Below are 20,401 nucleotides of genomic sequence, written 5' to 3'. Positions count from 1 at the left end.
ACAGATTTATTATAATGTCTAGGTCAAGATTGATTTTGAATACGATCAAGCAATTTTTGACAGAGTTATGCCCCTGGGACTTAGAAGAAAAATTTCAATTATTTGCAGTTTCAATTAATTTTCTTCGTGGATGTTTCCATGGGAGGGGGTGCGCGCATAAGTGTTTACAAACATCTCTTGTTGTATCATTGCTTTAAAGCCATATTATATATACGCTCTTTGTCAGGGTTATGAATAATTGATGGAACATCCATAGAATATTTTATTTAGTGCTCTTTTGCCGCTAAAAATATAGTGCCAGAAACTTTGCTGAGAAAACTCTTTTTTGAGATAATAAAGATCTGATTTAATTAACTATTATTTTTCAAAATTTCATTTCAAAATAAATAATATGTAAGTTTCATTTAATCTTACAATAATAAATCAATTCAAATGCATGAAGAGGTTCACTTGTGCTCACATGCTCATACGCCATGTGTGTTATTGAAAATTGAACATCACAGATTTCCAATGGTAACAAAGGGGAAATAAATACCATGTGGCCCTTTGACCTCTTTTGAGTTCACCTGAGCTGAAAGTGAGCTTTTCTGATAACTTTTTGTCCTGCATCCGCCTGTTTGTCCGTCCCTCTGTCTGTAAACTTTTTACATTTTTGACTTCTTCACCAGAACCACTGGGCCAATTTCAACCAAACGTGGCATTAGGCATCATTAGGTGAAGGGGGTTCATGTTTCTCAACATGAAGGGCCAAGCGGGCTTTCAAGGGGAGATAAATAGGATTTATTGAAATTTTTTTTAGATATTTTTCAAAAATCTTCTATAAAACCATTTGGGCAGAAAAGCTGTAACTTGTGTGAAGTTCCTCAGGTAGGGTAGATTCAAGTTTGTTCAAACCCCAGGGGTAGTGTAGGGGCACAATGGGGAGGGAATATATTTTTACATAGGAATATATAGAGAAAATCTTTTTCTAAAAAAGAAAATCATTTTCTTAGAAAAGGCGCAACGTTAGTGAAAGCAACCTTAGATAGTGTATATTCAAAATTTTTTTTTCTCAAATCTTCTTCTCAGAACACAATTGGCCAGAAAAGCTGTAACTTGTGTAAAGTATCTTCAGGTAGGGTAGATTCAAGATTGTTCAAATCATGATCCCCAAGGATAGGGTGGGGGCACAATGGGGAGGGGATATATTTTTACATAGAAATATATAGAGAAAAATCTTATTCGAAGAAAAAATTTCTTAGAAAAGGCACAACTTTAGTGACAGCAACCTTAGATAGTGTAGATTCAGATTTGTCAAAATCATATTTTTCAGGAGTAGGCTGGGGCCACATCTAGGGGTCCAATTTTACAAAGGAAAACACTTTAATTTCACCAAAACTTAAATATATGGTTTTACTTATATGCAAGCATTTTGACATGTTGCTGATTCTTTAAAATTGTTTAGATTTTGGTCCGTGGACAATTCTTGGGCTTCACAAGTTTGACGAAGGTGTATATCCCATTTAATTTAGATCTTCTTGAGAACTGTTATACTCAATATGTGAAATGACTGTAAAATCATCATGTGACAAAAAGGGCTCAATGATAAAAAGAATATCCAGGGGAAAAATATTTTTTGAGTACAGGATCTGTTATACTACATTGTCCAGATATTTTGTATATGACTCTGTAAAGCTGATTTTATGATGTCTATTGTTGCTCAGGTGAGCAATGTGACCCATGGGCCTCTTGTTTTTTCTTTTGCAGGGGTTTGTATGTCCTATTTGTATGATATCTCTTCAATCTGCTGAGGGATTGCAGCAACACTTTGAAGATGCTCATGATGAAAATAAACAACACCAAGGGGTATTGAAAGATTAATTTGTTCTTCATCTAAGCACATTAACTTTTCTGACCAAATTTTGTGTATAGGGGCCTATAACCTTTCAATTGCAATAGTTCACTCCATTTCGACTACTTTTCTTATCTTTTCTTCGGAAAAAATTTAACAAAACTTAGCACAAAGCCACAATGCACCCCTATTTAAAATGATTTTCACCTTCAGCGTAAGGCCAAAAAAAATATTCCTATATCCTGTCACCTGACCAAGAAAATTAGGGTAGGTAGGTAGGAAAAAAAAATTTTTTTTTAAATATTTATTTTTTAAAACTTGGAGCATATGTGTCAGTGTGTAATAATGAGAAAGAAGTATATTCACAGTGTACAGTATGTTAATCATGATTTAAAATTTCCAAAGGTCTTTGTATTATTGATGCATGTGATGTATAGAAAACAACAGGCAAAAAATAGATTAATTCTTTATTTAAAAATAAAAACTAATATTATTTGCAAAATTTAGTCTACATGTGTATGAATGTATTTATCCTTTTCTGGATAAATTTTTCTGTATTGTATTAGCTTAATGTCAATATTAATTAAATCAGTCTCTGTACTCTTTGATCCACTTACTACCGTACATTATGTAGAGGATCTGTTAAATTCTCAAGAAAATTTAGAAAGCAGTTTTATGATAATTTTAGCATTTATTGCATTAATTAACTACTATCAGGTTATTAACTAATTGCAATATCAGGATTTAAAGTAATAAACATTGTTTTTGTAATTTCCAATGCACAGTATGTTGTTGCATCACCCGTATTAATATAACCCCTGAAGATAAGATAGTCACAAGTTTATATTAACCACAAGGTTAATTTATGCAGTAAAAATGTCTGTAGATTAGATTTTTATCATTCTTTTGCCAGTGAGGTTAATTTACACGATTTTGAACTCAGAAGATAAGCACCTTCACTTCTCTTTCTGAGGAAATTCTGAAGTTACCGATCACCACCATGATCACCAAAAAAACTTAGATTCAGTCAGGCAACAGGAAATGGGAATAATATTTTTTTGGCCTAATGACCTATTAATAGGGTATACCTAGCTAGCATAAGATATGAATGTGAAGCATCAAAGCCATTCGTTTTTAACAATTATTAAAACATAAAAATTCAATAAACCAAATTATGTTACACTGTTCTAAAGATATGGAAAATCATTTTATTCTCCTGCAACTCTAATTTCAATTCAGTTATCATGTTTGACCATGGTAGCAAGCCACTGTATTGATCAAGTCTAAAAGTTCCCTCAAATAGATAGAGAGAACTAATATGAATCTCCTCGTTTGGGCTACTGACGATGATATTTCATAAGACTACCGGTATTACTGACACACACGCACACATATCGGTTAAGTTCATGTAATAAAAATGATATACTCCAAAAGTCCTTATTCCAATTTGCTTCTATTCATACCCAAGCTTTGAAGGATAGGGGGTATACTGTTTTATATTTGTGTGTCTGTGTGTGTGTGTCTTTCTGTCTGTCTGTAACAAATTTCTGTCGCATTTTGCCATAATTATGGTGGTGTTCCTTTTTGAACAAAGGACTATATATGGTTTGAGCCTAAAATGGCCCTCTAAAATGAACATTGTCATTTTACTGTAATTCTTTGTTTTATTTGTACAAATATACATTTGAAGTTTTTTCATAATTTTCATTTTGATTTTAGTCCCCACAATTTAAAAATATGAGTTCATAAAGTTTACCTTTTCCCGCCATTTTCTCATTTTTAGCATAAAATGGCTTGTTTTGAGGCAGTTTTTCTTTAAGGAAACATTGAGCGACTGTTTGAACAAACAAAATATTTTCACCAAAGATGTATCTCTCCAATACTTATAAGTGACAAAAAGTTCGTTCTTGTTCAAAGAGTCGCTCTATATTTCCCATTCGAAAAAAGATAAGAAAAATGTCAATTTTTGATTGATTTTGATTGAATTATAAAAATAGCGTCACTTCTGACGTCATATACAGCCAGTAAGTGCATATAAATCAAATAAATAGGTGAAAAAGATATTTCATGTCAACTCTTTTATAAAATAACACAACAAAGTAATGTACCTGAATCATTTTGAAAATAGCGAATTTTGGGGGCCAAATTTGACTAATATCATATATAGTTCTTTGAAGTGAGCATTGACTCACATATATACTGTATCTTGTTTTTTCCCCCTATATTTTGGATGTCTTGAACACTTTGAATTTATTATGTTTGTAGGAAGGTTTTTTGTGTCCCATATGCAAGATATCACTGTCATCCCCAGAAGAACTTCAGGCTCATTTTGACTCCAAACATGATGATAAGTCTGTTGCAACTGAAAACAGGTAATCTATTTAAAAGTTTCATGCACCAGTAGGGTGTAGTACCTCTATAGAAAAAATAACTTTTTAAAGCTCAGTACTCTGCATAAATTAGTGTGAGAATAAAAATACTATCAAATGCTCACATGCTTACACATGCAATCACACACACAGACATGCATATTTTTATTGGGGGATATATTCTAATAAATGCTGCCCTTAATGCTGGACTATAGAATTAATTCATATTAATAATCATTATCAAATAATCGACAGATTTAAAGCTTTGCTTGAAGTAAAAGACTAATTATAATTAGTGGTTCGGAGACTCTCCCTGCTACGTGTATACAACTGAATGAAGAAATTTTAATGCATGTAAAAAACAGCTTGGCGCAGGTGAATGATCAATACAATTTAAGAATATTTTACTTTAAATTGGTAGAGAATATATATCATGCTTGGGAAACCAACAGATTTATCCCAATTTTAAGTAAATTGCTTTCAGTTAGTAAAAATGTGCTTTATTTTGATGATTTAGCGATGTGTTTTTTCAGTATGTTTGATAAACGAAATATTTATTTCAAGCCCATGCAAGCAAAAATTTCAAAGTATATGACAGAACAAAGGATTCTTCTTAAAAATATGTATGATTTAATGTCATTAATCACTTGCGCCGATGCGATTTAAGTAGATAATTTGCAATGTTAGGATATGCATATTACGTGACAACAAAGTACATATGACGTCACAAAAATGCATCGAAAATAATGTTTAACATTTATGTCAATATATGTTATTAAGCTTTTAAGAAATACTCCTGGTCAAAGTATTTATTTGTTGATTCAGAAAATATTGTTTTTCAGCCGTATTTTAGCTCCAGGACACCTTAACATTGCTGCATCCCCTTTTGTACAGTACAGCAGATAGATATTTCTGCTGAATTCATAGGAATATGTTGCTCTTGAATTTAATGTTCAGTAACTTCAAGATCTAAAAAACGAGTAGTCTTGAATATTGTATTATCTCTACATAAAATGATTACACTAGTATATGGATTTTCATGTAATGTTTTCATAAAAAAAAAATACTTATCATAAAAGTTATTTTTAGTGAAATCTTTAGAATAATGTTCAGCAGTATTTAATCATTTCACCGCTTCTTGAAAATCGACGTTATTCATGCCATATGATGATGTCTGTTGAGACTTTGATGTAACAATTGACAAAAAAAAAACATTGTGTATTTTTATTTCAGGGTCAATTATAAAAATTAAAAATAAAATTTGCATAATAAAAACATGTGCACAATCTTTTTATGTTCTGTGTGAGTTGAAATTGGGTATAATTTATCTGTTTCAAATAAAATTAAATTTGATTCGTAAACATCGCTTTCTTCTATAATAATTCTATATGTAAAATGGCTGGTACAACATGTTTATAGGACCAAATTTTGAGGGCTCAGATAGCATAAAAACTATCCTGTCAATTTTGTTTTAATTTGGCAAAAAGTTAACTTATTTGTTATCCTTCCATCGCTGAAAATTAAGAAAAAATCATATGTTTGTAATTTTCTACATATGAAATTGATAAACGAAAACCCCCTTTTTCCTATATAATTTTATATAAAATGTCGGGGATGATTCGGACATATGACCAAATTATTGGAGTGGCAAATAGATAAACTATCTGGTCAATTTATTTGAGACTTTGCACATAGTTTACTCAGCTGAACTGAAAGCTCAAATGAGCCATTTTTATCACATTTTGTATGTTGACCGTCTGTCTGTCTGGCCATCCGTCTGTGCAAAATTCGTGTCCGGTCCATATCTTTCTTATGGAGAAACATTGGAAGTTCATACTTCACACAAAGATTGCTATTGACTTGAGGGTGAGTCATGACCCTGACCCAAGGTCAATTGGACAAGGTCAAGGTCACTGGCAGGAAAAGTGCAAAATTCGTGTCCAGTCTGTATCTTTTTAATGGATAAACATTGGAAGTTCTTACTTCACACAAAGATTGCTTATGATCTGAGAATGTGTCTTGACATTGACCCAAGGTAATTTGGGCAACTTCAAGGTCATTGTTCAGGGTTGTCTCTAAAAATTGAAGTAGAAGGGAGAAATAAAAAAGTAGAAGGGGATCTGAAGGTCTAGCTTATAGCTAGATTGTGTTTGAAATGCAATAATAGCCGGGTAATTACGTCACTTTAGGCGGGGGAATTCCCCGCTTCACGGGTCTTAGAGACAACCCTGATTGTTTATAAAAAAGCTTTTATCATCCCCATCCTTCTGAATATGGTCTGCTCCGATGCATTTTATCTTCTTTTTTTTGAAATTGTGTGGAATTTTTTTTTCCAAAAAAGTGGGCTCAGTATACCAAAAATTCAAAATATAATGGCTGTTTGACATGTGATTCATGTTTGATTCCATTCATGTTTGTTATCATAAGGATGCAAATGTCTTTGTCCATTAACAGTTAAGTTGAAATAAATTGAATTTAAAGAATAGAAATTGGTTCAGGTACTCATGTTAGCATTAACAATTAAAAAAAAAAAGAGAGCAGTTGTTATTGATAGAACGTGAGGGTTAAATAGATAGCATCCATCATTTTCTCTTTTAGAATATATTTGAGTCATGATGTTTTTCATAGCAGGGAGTATCATTTGTGAGCTTCTTCACAGTACCTCTAGTTAACCGTGGTGGGCTGCGATTGATAAAATGTATCCCGGGTGCCTTGTGTAGAACTCTGAACAATTAAATTTTTTGTTTGGATTGAGGTATCGGATAAATCGCTCAATTTTCAAGGAGCTGTTCAGAATAATTGATATTTGATATTTGCTTTTGATATTTGTAGAGATGGGGATGTTCTTGCAATGAGACAAGAAATTGATGATTTGAAAACATCATTAAAGGAAGAGAGATGGTACACAGGAGAATTGAAAAAAGAACTTGAAAAGATTCCGAGCGAAGGAGGCACTAAAGCTATTCCCTTGTCAATACAGGTGTGTTGTTGAGAGATATAAATTTATTACATGAGTATCTCTAAACATGAAAATAAAGCTATTTTAATGCATTAACTTTCTAGGTCACCCAAATGACCCAGGTGACCTAAAGTGACCTATTGGTATCCATCCATCACTGTCCGTCATCATGCATTGATATAATGTACTACATTTGTTAACAAATAAAGATTTTTAACTTCTTCTTGAAAACTGCATAGCCAATTCTTTTCAAATTTATTACAGTACCCGCTGCGTTATTCTTTACAATCCTATACTATCGTATCGTGTATCAATTCTATCACATCGTGTGTGTATACTGTTCTATCATGCGTTAATCCTATCCTATTGTGCGTTAATCCTATCAGGTTTATCATTTGATTTTAACAGTTTTTCCGTTTATCCTATCATGTTAATTGTTTCATGTCTTTTCATTAGCAATTACAATCATTTCAAGTAGTTCAGTGCGCCGTATATGAAAATTTATCGAACAAGAAATGTAAAACCCTATCCAGCATTTTATCATAATACTAAATTCTGAATTCTTAATACAGAGGATTCCACTTAATCTGATAGTGGTTAATCGAATAATTCGATTAATCTGATATACAGTTGTGCCTCAGATATCTGGACGCCAGATAACCGGACGCTTCAGTTTACGGACAATTTTATATGGGAACAGATTTTTTTATACGTTATTTTGTCTCATTTATCTGGAATTCCGTGTTCTGGATCTGGACGGTTTGTTTTTACCACAAAACACTGATTTACTACTAATCTTGCTTCCTTTAACCGGACGGTAAAAATTGATGATATCCTACTCAGTACAAAAGATTACTCCTGTCAATTAAGTTTCACACCTTTTTACGTGCTAGACCCTCATGAGTAGCTTGTATAAACACACTGACTTCCCAAATCACTTTCAAAATTTGGAAAATTGTGAACAACAGTGTATCACACACATATCACACTTGGACACAAAGAATTTAGTTAGATTCGGTTATCATTATTGTCCAGTTAATGACAAAATAATAAAATAAAGCAGAGTTCTTTATATCTAAAAACGTTCATATCAACAGACAACTCTAGTATGTGTTGCTATATGGTATGAAAGGCAAAAAAACCTATTATCAACACTGGGAGCCATTGTATACAAATACATTATCATTCATGACAACTGCTTACAATAGACACATTTCAGATATCCGGACGCTTCACCTATCCGGACGATTGGACTTGGGAACGAAAGCCTCCGGATAACTGAGGCTCCACTGTAATATAACCCTTTATATTTTTTCCTGAAAATCCAATAGGAAAAAACTATTTTCGGTTAATCTGAAAGGATTGTGACCATGTAATAATTATTTCCCACCCTCTTACATTGTATATTCCTTTGTTTCATTGTTTGACACCCCTCTTGTGTACACAGTTACTCTTTACTGGGCATTAGTTACACTTAAATGCACACGGGTGGCTCCCTTCTTCGTAAGATGAAAGCTACCGTCATCAATAGCTGTTCCGGATGACCGCACACAGGACTGACCTTTCCTGTGTACACATTTTATTGTTTGTTTATTTACCTATTGCATGTGTTAATTTCATGCTGTTGGTATTTAGTTGGTAATGGAATGCTTATCATTGCAGGAGAGATCAGAGTTAGAGATGATGAGGCTACAACTAAAAGGTTCAGAAGAAAGTCGCACACTGTGTAAGTCTAAGATTGATGGAAGAATTGGTATAAGTTATTATTGAAATACTAAACACTTAAACATCAAGAATGAGTGATGAGGATTTTATTATTCAAAAAAGAAAGCATTCCTTAATTAATCTAGAAAAACCAGACTTTTTTTGAATTGCAAATACACTTATTTCCCCCCCCCCTCCCCCCCAAAAAAACCCAAAACAAAACAAAAAAACAAACAATCTAAACATTGAACTCTATTTCAAATTATTTATGTCTTTGTTTTAAAGATAAAAATCATTGTCTTCACCCAAATCTTTATTTGAAATTGAATAAATGACAAACAAAATATTATGACCAAACATTAATTAACTCAGATAAGAAACTGTTGAAATTTGTTGTGCTTAGAAGAAATATAGAAGAGTTTCTTAATTTAAGTGCAATGTGAATTTTAGATAAATCTCTCGTTAGCTTTGTGATTTGACAGTTAGAAGAATTAAGTGTTTGTTTTAAAAAAAAAACAGCATGAGAAACCAATGAAAGCAAAATGAGAATTATCTCAGACAATAAAACAGTAATCTATACCAATTTAAGTATAATTAAGGAGATCAGTGATAATAACATTTCAGATATACAATTTACATGTATCAGCAGGAAAATAATTTGTTCTAAATCGACGTTATCCACATCAGAGTCAAGGTCTTACAATGATGTCAGTTGACACTTTGACATAACAATTGACAAAAATAAACATCATGCATTTTTTTAATGCAGGATCAATAATTAAAATTAAAAAAATAAATTGCTAAACAGCATATGAGTGCGAACAATTGTTGTTCTGTGTGAGTGGAAAGGTATTTTCTATCCATTACAAATAAAATTTAATTTGATTCTTAAACATCCTTTTATTTTATACAATTCTGTATATAAAATGGCTGGCTTAACATGTTTATAGGACCGAACTATGAGGGCGGATAGCATAAAAACTATTTGGTCACTTTTGTTGTAATTTGGCAAAAAGTTTACTTATATGGTTAGGACACACGAGACGTTCCTCAATTTTATATAATTTTCATTGATATTTTATTCCTTATTTATTAACATTTAAAACCTGTTAATTCTCAAAATTTCAAGGTACATTACCAGGCTCTTTTCGGAGCTAGAATATTTCGAATATTTTGTTAAAAAGCATGCAAAATGCATTTGAATGCTTATAAATAAAGCAATACTATACATTTCAATTAAACACTTTTTATCTAAATAAAAAAAGAATCATATAACATGAAAATATAATTATAAAATTACTAAGTGGAAATCTTCACTTTGTGGAGATAGGAAAAAATAGGAAAATGGAAGAGAGGTCGCGTCTGACTTTAACCTTCCATCACTGAAAATTAAAAGAAAATCGTATGTTTGTAATTTTTTACATGTAAAATTGCCTATTGTTAACAAATTGTTCCTTGTCTATATTTTATATTTGATAAACTTACCTGCAATTTTTTTGCTAGCTGTTTATATAGCATGTTGACATCAACGTAACTATTTGACGTCATACTCGAAAATCGGAGTTGAACGAGGCTTACCAAACTCTACGTCATAATAGCCAATGATTAATGGAAAGGGATGTGATAAAATTATATCACACGGATAGGCAAATTTCCTGTTTATATCGCACAGGGAAAAAAAGGGTATATTTTCTATAAGTATATGATATACTGTAGATTCCTTATATTACGCGAGTACTTAATTCCGCGATTCAACGGTTTTCCATCAAATCGCGAGAACTTAAAATTGCGAATGCTGAAATTTTATCATAGTTTATATGTCTGAAAATTAAAAGTGAGATTTTAAAATTCGCGTGACGGGCTTCTCGCGATTTTATGCAGATATTAATTCCTCGCATTTAATTAGGAATTTACAGTACTCGTATAATGCCTATTGTGATGATAATATTTTTTCATAATTTTATGACTTCAGTGAGTGCTGAAGTTCATCATCTTCAATCCAAAATATCAGAGATAAGCAGTAAGCTGGAAAATGAAACAATGGAAAAAGAAAAGCTGCTGAATAATTTTGAGAAATTGGTAAGTAAGTGTACATTACAATTTAAGTCACCTGAGTCACTAACCTATTGCAATTGGTTTTTTATTTATTGTCATGTGTTGTCTATCATGCCTTTTACATTTTCTTCTGAATGGTTATGATTCCCATGAATCCCTCTACCAAATTTGTGAAATTCATGGCCCCTGGGTTCAGGCCCGTGGGATGGGCTAATATGGCCACATATTGAATTTAACATGTAATTTGAAATATTACAATATTTTCCTCTGTTCTTGGAGTTGTTGGAGATGAAGTAAATGCTTTGTTATTATGTCCAATGCATAATGTCCTCTTCTTAACAATCTCTGATCCTCAGCAATGATTGATAACTCAAAGTTATCTGGAATATTTTGATTGGTACCATAAATCTGCCTTTTATATAGAACATTTATTAATGATTAGTCTTGAAGTGTTATTATTATGCAAAGCCATGTAATAAACTGCTTGGCTTAGAGGCTCCTTGGAGACCTACTACTTAGAGGTAAGGGGGTTTGAGCCTTCGATGCATGGGCACAACCATTTTTAGCTCATTAGAAATGAGTAAATTCACAAAGATATATAGCTACCCGAAATTGCAGATTAGATGATTTCTATAAGAGATGGGAAACTTGGCTTTTTCTTCTTAATAGACTTGACTGAACAATTATAGCAGACTCTGACTGTATAGAGATGATATAAAACTATAAATCAATTTCTAACTCATGTTCAACAACCAGTCCTCTCTCTCTCTCTCTCTCTCTCTCTCTCTCTTCCAAGGAATAATTTTGTTTTGAAGTAAATTTTCTCAAAGCTGTTATAATCACTTTATTGTATACAAATGTATTTGAAAAAAAAATCAAAAAATCACAAATATAAAAAAAGAGTATGAATAGAGCTGTCAATCAAAGTTAAGAGATTTTGAAAGCATTTGGAAAGAGTTCAAGAGAGGGGGGGGGGGGATAAAAGTTAATGGAGTTATCTCCCTTTGCTGGTTCATATTTAGTAATTTATCATTGAATACAATGTAATTATAAAGAAGTTATATAATCAAAAGAGTTATGCAAGTCTTTTTATCATTTGAAACAAAAACAATGTTTTAACTTTCTAGATAAACAAATAGATTTGTCAATAAAAAAGTAATTATTGGCTAACTAAAATCACTGATACATGTAAAATGATTTTGGTATATAAATGCCAGATGGTGATTAATCTTCAATGAAGGTTAATATTCAAAAGCTGGAACAGGAGAAGTGAGTAACTCATGATGCCTTTAAAGCTGTTTATTTGTTTTTTGTCTAAATGCCCACAGGGAGAGTTTCTGTCTGCTTCTGGGGATGTGGGATGGGAGGTTGTTTTAGATAAAACATGTATACTAGCCACATTGTTTTAGATTATCCATGAAAACATATATATATAAAACCTATCCTGAAAGTTAACAGATATGGGAAAAATTATTTTTGATTATAATCTTTAAGTTTTTTGCTAAAATTATAGGTTTCATAGTCCTGAAAGATTTCAGGCAGGGAAGGTGGTCGTCATTACAAATTTATAATTTTTCTACTCCAGAATAAAACTTAATTAAATGCATATATGATACTCCTCGACAAGTTTGTGTATGGGTTAAATGCTTCTCAGGTGACCGTTAAGGCCTATTGGCCTCGTGTTATTTTTTTTTCATTTATAAAGTTTGGAGGATAAATAACATTTTTTGATGAATAAAGTACTTTGAGGCTGAGGATGGTAGAGCTTTCAGCTCAGGTGAGCTTTTCTGATCTTTTTTCGGCTGTTGTTTTGAATTTGGAATGTCCACTTTATCGGTGTTACATAGATTAATGATTTAGAAATATAAATCATTGAAACCAAGATTTAATTATCATGTCTCCAATGTTTATTATTTTGACTGTTTATAGACCAAGTGTTATCTATTCTATACATTTATTGCACTATGGTGATAGAGATATGAAGGTTTATTCCCCCAAGAACCCCCCCCCCCCCCCCCCCCCACCCCACCCCACCCCCAGATTTCCTTTGGGCATTGACAAATGGATTATTGATTTTTGTTGAGGAATAAATCTGAAGTGAAATTAATAATAGAAATTTGTCCAGTCTGCATAAATGACTGTTTTTACCAATGCAAAAAATATTGGCATTCAAATTATGCAATTAGTAAGTTGCTTATTACTGCATCTTTTTTAATGTTGACATTCCAAGATTAGGACAATTTTAAGTTTACTGAGTGTTATTATTTTGTACATCTGCAATTTTTTTAAGCAAAGCATTTCTCATTTACAGGGGCATGGTCACAATTTTGGTCAAAAATTACTTTTCTGATCTTAATATTTACGATGCTTTAGAAAGGCATTTTTAATAGGCAACCAAAATTTGATTATCATTTGTTGATCGAGTTAAAAGCAAGTTACAAAGCTTGAAATTCTTTGCTATGTAAACAAAGCGTTTGTTTACATTTTGAACGTTGAAGTAAAAATTTCAGTTTTAAACCTAAAACAAATGTTTTAAACGTTAGGAATAATATATCTATGCTTAAAATAAATAAAAAAGATACACAAATAAGCTGGAAAAAGATTTTTTACTGGTATATTGAACCTATGTAAACAAAAACAGGGCACAAGCCTTGTTTACATGACAAAGAATTGTGAGCCCTGTATCTTGCTTATAACTCTACAAATGACTCTCAAATTTTATTTGATCATTACAAATGCATTTCTAAAGCATTTTGAATAACCAAAACATAAAAATTGAATTTGACCAAAATCGTGACCATGCCCCTTTAATACATGTATTGATTTATATTCTCTGTGATTGTAAAAGTTAATAATTATCATATCTATTAGAATTCTGAGTGGATTGCAATAAAAGCCAGGTCCAATGAATTAGAGGGACAGAGAGGAGCACATGAAGATCACATTTTGACCTTGAAGGTTAGCAAATGTCATACTTGTAAATTTATAATGAAGAAGAAATAAAACATCTCCTATAAATTATTGATTAATTTAATTTTCAGCAACAAGTAGAACAGAAGGATGATAAGATAAAGAGTTTGGAAATCCAGTTAAATCAAAGGTATTTTTTGTAAATTCATTTATGAACAAAAATTTGTTTCAAATTTAGTTTGAAAGGATCAACATTTTTTAAGCTCACTAAGCTAATTCAGTGTTTGTGTCCACGAGCAGTTAAAAATTTTATACTCTCATTAAGAAGTTCTTAAAGGGGGAAAAAATACATACACCATCAATGATAACCTTACATTCATCTGTAAAAATTACTTTTTTCCAGTAGTTATCCACAGTTCTCTTCTTTGCTTCTTTCACTTCGTGCACATGCATTTTCTTCTTTTCATGTCTCCTTCTGTCTCCATCTCAATTTAAAATTCTCGTCATGGTGCTTTCTGTGACAGTTCCAGGACCAATTTCATTTGTTACATTTGTTAATGCCATTAAATTTGTCTGCAATTTATTTTAACCATCTGAAAAATTTGTGTGCACTGCTCTTTTTGGGTCACCCACTTCTTGGTTTGTTTTCAGCATCTTCAGTTGTTCCATGATGCTTCAAAAACATGTACACTGTTGATAATGGCCTTCTGATAGTATCCGATGTTTCTTAATTGTAGTGTCAAACTTGCTTTACTGTGAGATAAAATGGAATGTTTCTCCTATAAACATAATTCCTTCCCCTTTCTACCAATTGTTGTTTACAGTCCAAAAGTAACTAATGCAGACGACAAAATATGTCATCAAACAATGACCTGATACATGTTTGTCCTAGTGCAGTTAGATATAGAGTAACAGAGATAACTCTACTTTCTTTTCTGAAAATGATGTCTGAACAAACTTGTCACCGATTTCAACCTGAGTAACACCATGTTTTACGAATACTTTTGACATGAGACTGTACTTGTAGTTTATTGTAATTTTTTTCTGATTACCACTGGAACCCATTGTAAGAATTACCTTGAGGTTCTTGAAATGAATCGCTGATCTTGCGTTCACATAGCGTTCACCGTGCAATTTGCACTAACATTTGCACTCCATGTTCGCTCATTATTCACCATACATACAATGTAAGCACAGCATGCATTCACAATTCACTCACCATTCAATTGGGAAAGTAAATGTAGAGTGTTTCAGGGACTGTAGTATGAATGACATTAAACATTTCAACAAATAGTCAGTTCAATCAGGTGTACAATTTTAATGGAGTACATGTAGTGTCACTGTTTAATGAATAACCCTGGTATATTAGAGGTGCTCATCTCAGAATTTTACCGGAGAATTTGAAAATAAAATCCAAAGAATATATGCATGTAATTTAAACTTTCTGTTCTTATGGTATTATGCTTTAAGTGAAAATAAAATATAAATATTTAATACTTGGTGGAAGTGATCAAGAGATCAAAAAATCAAAAAAATATCTGCATTATCTCTAGGCTATACATACGGCACATTTATAGAAATGTCTTTTCAATATATGTGGCAATATACATAAATGAATAAGAAAAATCACTAATTGAAATATTTGTCTAATTTTCAGTCCAAAGACCACATTGACCAGTGACCACAAATTGAATTGTGTTCTTGTCAGTGTTAGAAGGTTTTTTAAATAATTTGTACTGTATTGTTGTAGTTGAACAAATAAACAATATTTGGTTGTTTTTTTTAGACCCGGAACTGAGGATGTTCTTGTTTTGAAGCAGGAGCTGATTTCTGTGCAAAAGCTGATGGACAACATGACCCTAGAAAAAGAAAATGAAATGAGAGAATTGGAAAGAAAAATGACTGACTTAGAAGATAAACACAAAAAGTAAGATCATAAATGAGGTTATAATTATTGATTATAAAATGGACAAACAGGCCAGGAAATGCTATGTTATACTGATGTGGGTGTTGGTAACTTCTTCTGTGTCCATATGTCTGAATGAACAATATTCAGGTAGGGATTGTTTGAAAAGAATTATTCAATAATTGAGCCTTTACAAATTTAAATGAGTTTTGCATTATTAAGAATATTTGCATTATAATTAATTTTATAATGGTTTTTAAATTATACACATACAAATCCCAAATACCTTCTATTTTTTTTCATAAGTCAGTTTAAGCTCACCTGAACCAAAGGAGCCTTTCTGATCACCTGTTACCTGTCGGTCATCTGCCTGTAAGTCTGGCCGTCCATTAATAAAATGTTCGTTACCTCGAAGGTTCAAGTGAGCTTTTCTGATCACCTATTGTCCATCTATCCATCCATCTATCGGTCTGTCTATCTGTAAACTTTTTACATTTTTGACTTCTCCTCTAGAACCACTGAGCCACATTTAACTAAACTTGGTACAAAGCATACTTATGCAGAGGGGATTCACAATTATTTGAACGAAGCATAGGCATCTGACGTTACATATTTTTCTCAAAATAAAATGTATAGCTTCAACCTATTAATACACAAGGTACACATTGCTCCCATCTTGAATTTATTTAAGACTTTCACATCAGCTGGAATTCTTGCTTGAAATTCATCAATTAAATTCTCCGTCTTCTGATTGGTCCTTCAAAACCTAAGCTTACAGACGATTCAAATAAAATAAAGCATAATGCCTGTCATTAATAAAAATCAACCCTCAATTGGTATTTACTGCCCCAGAGATATGCGATGAAGGGCTAAAGGGAGGACAGAAGTTGACATCATTGTATAATACTTTGGGTTATCCCTTACAAATTTAACACTGATAGCTTTTTACAGAATAGATCCAGCTACAAGCAGGGTGCTTAATTAAGTTTGTATTATAATCCTATTATTACATTGAAGCAATTTGATTTTAACAAAAAACAATTTGTAACTACTGATCATTAAAAATTTTTTGTTGACAGAGAACTAAAAAAAATCAGAGAGTTAGAATATCAGCTTGAAGGAGCACCCAATTTGGAGGAAATTCTATCGTAAGTAGAGGCTCTATTATTCAACATTTTTAGCTCACCACACCTGATGAAAAATCAGTCTGAAAGTAATTTTGCCCCCCACTCTACTTTTTATGTTTGAAAAACTAGAGAACAATTTACAAATTCTTATATGAAATAAAAAATGAAATTAATAAAATTCAAATTACATGTACATTGAAATGTGGTCAATTCCAAGCAGATGAAACAAACTAATCTTTGGCTCACTGGGTTGTAAGTGCAAAACCTTCAATAGTCTATGATAAAGAAAGATAACTTTTGCCGATTGAAGCAATTTTTGTTATAAACCTATACAACATAGTGCTATTATGAACTAAAAAGCAGCACTTTATTATGTTTTATTGACAATGTATGTTACTTTAAATTATTGTATGTTACTTTAAATTATTGTCATACACAGTTAATATTTTTGATTTTATGCTGCGGTGGTAAAATTTTGCTTTTTCTCATCACTATGTCTAGTTTTATTCTTAACATGATTAGATACATATCAATTTTTGAAAATTCAAACAGCGCTTCATCACTTCAACTTTGTTTCATTTGAATCTATTGATATTGTCCTTGATAAAAATCAATATGAAATTAAAACAAAAAATATATGGTAAAATTAATAGCAGAGGGATATTACACCTTAATTAACATAGGGGCAATGGAAGCATCATTGGTTAACTCAAAATTCATTTTAATTATCAATAAGGTATTCCTAACAATAAATAATTTCTTATTTTCAGATTAAAGACTACAGTTTCTGAGAAATCAAAACACATAGAAAAACTTCTTGCTGAAATCAAAGAAAAAGACACAAAAATAAGTTGCATGGTACAAGAAAACATAAAGGTATCAATTATACTATGGCTCAAATCTTTACAACAACTTGGAGTGTTAAGACTGTCTCTGTGAAGTTACATATTTTGTAGATGCAGTCTGCCATGGAAACCCAAAACTCACAGATAGCAGATCTTGAACTGCAACTGAGTACAGTGACAAATCACTACCAAACTGAGGTATGCATGTTATGTGAAACTCGATTTGGGTGTGATTGAGCAATTTCTGACAGAGTTATGTCCCTTTTGAAAAGTTCCAATATTTGGCAGTATCTGTTCATTTTCTTCAAGGAGATTAAAGAAACTAAAAGGATATTTGGTGTATAGATTATTCATAGGAATTTCTAGGTCAATTGTGATTTTGAGTGTGATCAAGCAATTTCTGACAGAGTTATGCCCCTTGGACTTAGAAAAATTCCAATTTGGCAGTTTCTGTTCATTTTCTGTGCAGAGGTTGCACAAACTGAAATGAAATTTGGTGTACAGATTTATTATGAGGATATCTAGGTCAAGTGAAATTTTGAATGTAATCAAGCAATTTCTGACAGAGTTATGCCCCTTGGGCATACAAAAATTCCAATTTTAGCTCACCTGAGCTAAAAGCTGAAATGAGCTTTTCTGATCACATTTTGTCTGTCAGTAAACTTTTGATATTGGCGCAACTGGGGGGGGGGGGGGGGGTTACATTTTTACATAGGAATATATGAACAAATCATCAAAAACCTTGCTCTCGGAAACCAATCAGCCAGGAAAGCTGAAACATATGTGGTAGCATCCTCAGGTAGTGACCCGAAGGGGGGAGGGGGGCACAACTGGGCATGGAATTTTTACATAGGAATATATGAACAAATCATCAAAAACCTTCCTCTCAGAAACCAATCAGTCAGGAAAGCTGAAACTTATGTGGAAGCATCCTCAGGTAGTGACCGTGGGGATGGGCCACAACTGGGGGTTGATGAATTTTTACATAGGAATATATAGAACAAATCTTCAAAAACCTTCTTCTCAGAAACCAATCAGCCAGGAAGCATCCTCAAGTAGTGACGGGGGGGGGGGGGGGGGGGGGGGGTGGGGGGGGGGTAGGTAAAAATCTTTCCCTCAGAAACCAATCACCAATCAGCCAAGAAAGATAAAACTTATGTGGAAGTATCTTCAGGTAATGTACAATCAAGTTGTGAAAATCATGACCCCTGAGGGTAAGGTGGGGCCACAACTGGGGGTTGAATTTTTACATAGGAATATATAGAGTAAATCTGGGGGGGGGGGGGGGTAGATAAAAATTTTCACCTCAGAAACCAATCAGCCAAGGAAAGTTAAACTTATTTGGAAGCATCCTCAGGTAGTATAGAATCAAAGTTGTGAAAATTATGACCCCTGGGGTTTGGATGGGGCCACATCTAGGGGTTGGATTCTTACAAAAGAATATATAGAGTCGATCTTTAAAAATCTTCTTCTCAGAAAGCAATCAGCCAGGAAAGCTTAAACTTATGTTGAAGCATCCTCAGGTTGTTAAAATCAAAATCTTGGGGAGTCGGGTTGACCATATTGGGAATCCAATTGTTCAAAGGAACACATTTTAATTATTCACAAAAACTGAAATGTTATCACATATGGTTGAACTTATATGCAAGCATTTTGACATATTGCCGATTCTTTAAAATTGTTTAGACTCTCACACCTGGATGATTCTTGGGTCTCACAAGGGGTTCAGCATTTGATGTAGGATTATATCCCATATATAAACAATTGTTTAGGATCTTGTTGAGAACTACTATGCTCAACATGTGATTTTCTGTTAATAGAAAAAAGACTTTATTACAAACATAAGAACATCCAAGGGGAAAAGGATTTTCATTTTTACAGGCTCTACATATATTTTACTACATTGTCCAGATATTTTGTATTATGACTCCATTAAAGGGTACCTGCAGCCCAGCCGATGTGAAACATATGTTAAAGAGTTTATTTACCAAAATTTAATGCAAAAAACCGCATCGAAATCGGGGCAAAAATAACGGAGTTATGCCTCTTCAAAGTGGCTATTTTTACCTGCTTTGGGAAATCTAATCAGGAGAAAACAGAATTAGGCGATAACGAGGCTTCAGCGGAAGTGACGTCACGAGGTCAACATGAGGGAAATTTCCTTACAAAGCTATACAAATTAAATTCGATTTTTCAGCCAAAATGATTGATATAGGTCTGATGTTTTGATGTATCTTGTTATTTTAAGTATTGTAGATCTAGAAATTTGTATCCGTTATTATTTTATTACAATCAGATTTCTTTTTAAAGGATTTTAAAATTTGTTATTCTCGTCGCCTTTTTACCGATGAATACGATGTCTTAAAACGCTTACATGGGCAAATTTATGTTCATTATTCATTTTTTGATTACATAATATCCTTTCACACACGAGTGATCCGAGATAATGACACAGGTAAACAGGTAAACTAACGAAGCCACTGCTCCAGACACACGTGTATCTGGGGTATGTATACACAAGGTACACGAGTCTGGTGAACAAAGAGGGGGTTTCACACCTCTGGATTGGTAAATTGATTTGTGTATAATTAGCTACTCAATTGTTAAAAGATAAAACAGAAAAATAAATTAAACTGTGTAAAATCAAGCATTCGTCAGCTAAAACATGTGTATAGTCCGTCAATCAGTGATTAAA

General features: G+C 32.6%; 1 protein-coding gene across 2 annotated transcripts in view; it reads left to right on the top strand.

The window, feature by feature from the left end:
* LOC128159380 (early endosome antigen 1-like) overlaps positions 1-20,401 on the top strand; it is a 132,663-nt gene that overhangs the window by 5,546 nt on the left and 106,716 nt on the right. For both annotated transcript variants that reach the window (XM_052822442.1, XM_052822440.1), the window contains exons 3-13: positions 1,747-1,845; positions 4,097-4,203; positions 7,033-7,180; positions 8,822-8,885; positions 10,836-10,942; positions 13,790-13,876; positions 13,960-14,018; positions 15,615-15,755; positions 16,814-16,882; positions 17,632-17,737; positions 17,818-17,904. In XM_052822442.1, coding sequence (XP_052678402.1) covers positions 1,747-1,845; positions 4,097-4,203; positions 7,033-7,180; positions 8,822-8,885; positions 10,836-10,942; positions 13,790-13,876; positions 13,960-14,018; positions 15,615-15,755; positions 16,814-16,882; positions 17,632-17,737; positions 17,818-17,904 — 1,074 coding nt within the window. The remainder of the gene's footprint in view (positions 1-1,746; positions 1,846-4,096; positions 4,204-7,032; positions 7,181-8,821; positions 8,886-10,835; positions 10,943-13,789; positions 13,877-13,959; positions 14,019-15,614; positions 15,756-16,813; positions 16,883-17,631; positions 17,738-17,817; positions 17,905-20,401) is intronic.

This window comes from Crassostrea angulata, chromosome 8, assembly GCF_025612915.1.
Source record: "Crassostrea angulata isolate pt1a10 chromosome 8, ASM2561291v2, whole genome shotgun sequence".
Classification (NCBI taxonomy): Eukaryota; Metazoa; Mollusca; class Bivalvia; order Ostreida; family Ostreidae; genus Magallana; species Magallana angulata.
Note: the sequence above shows the minus strand (reverse complement) of the source record. Positions and strands in the feature narration are given on the sequence as shown.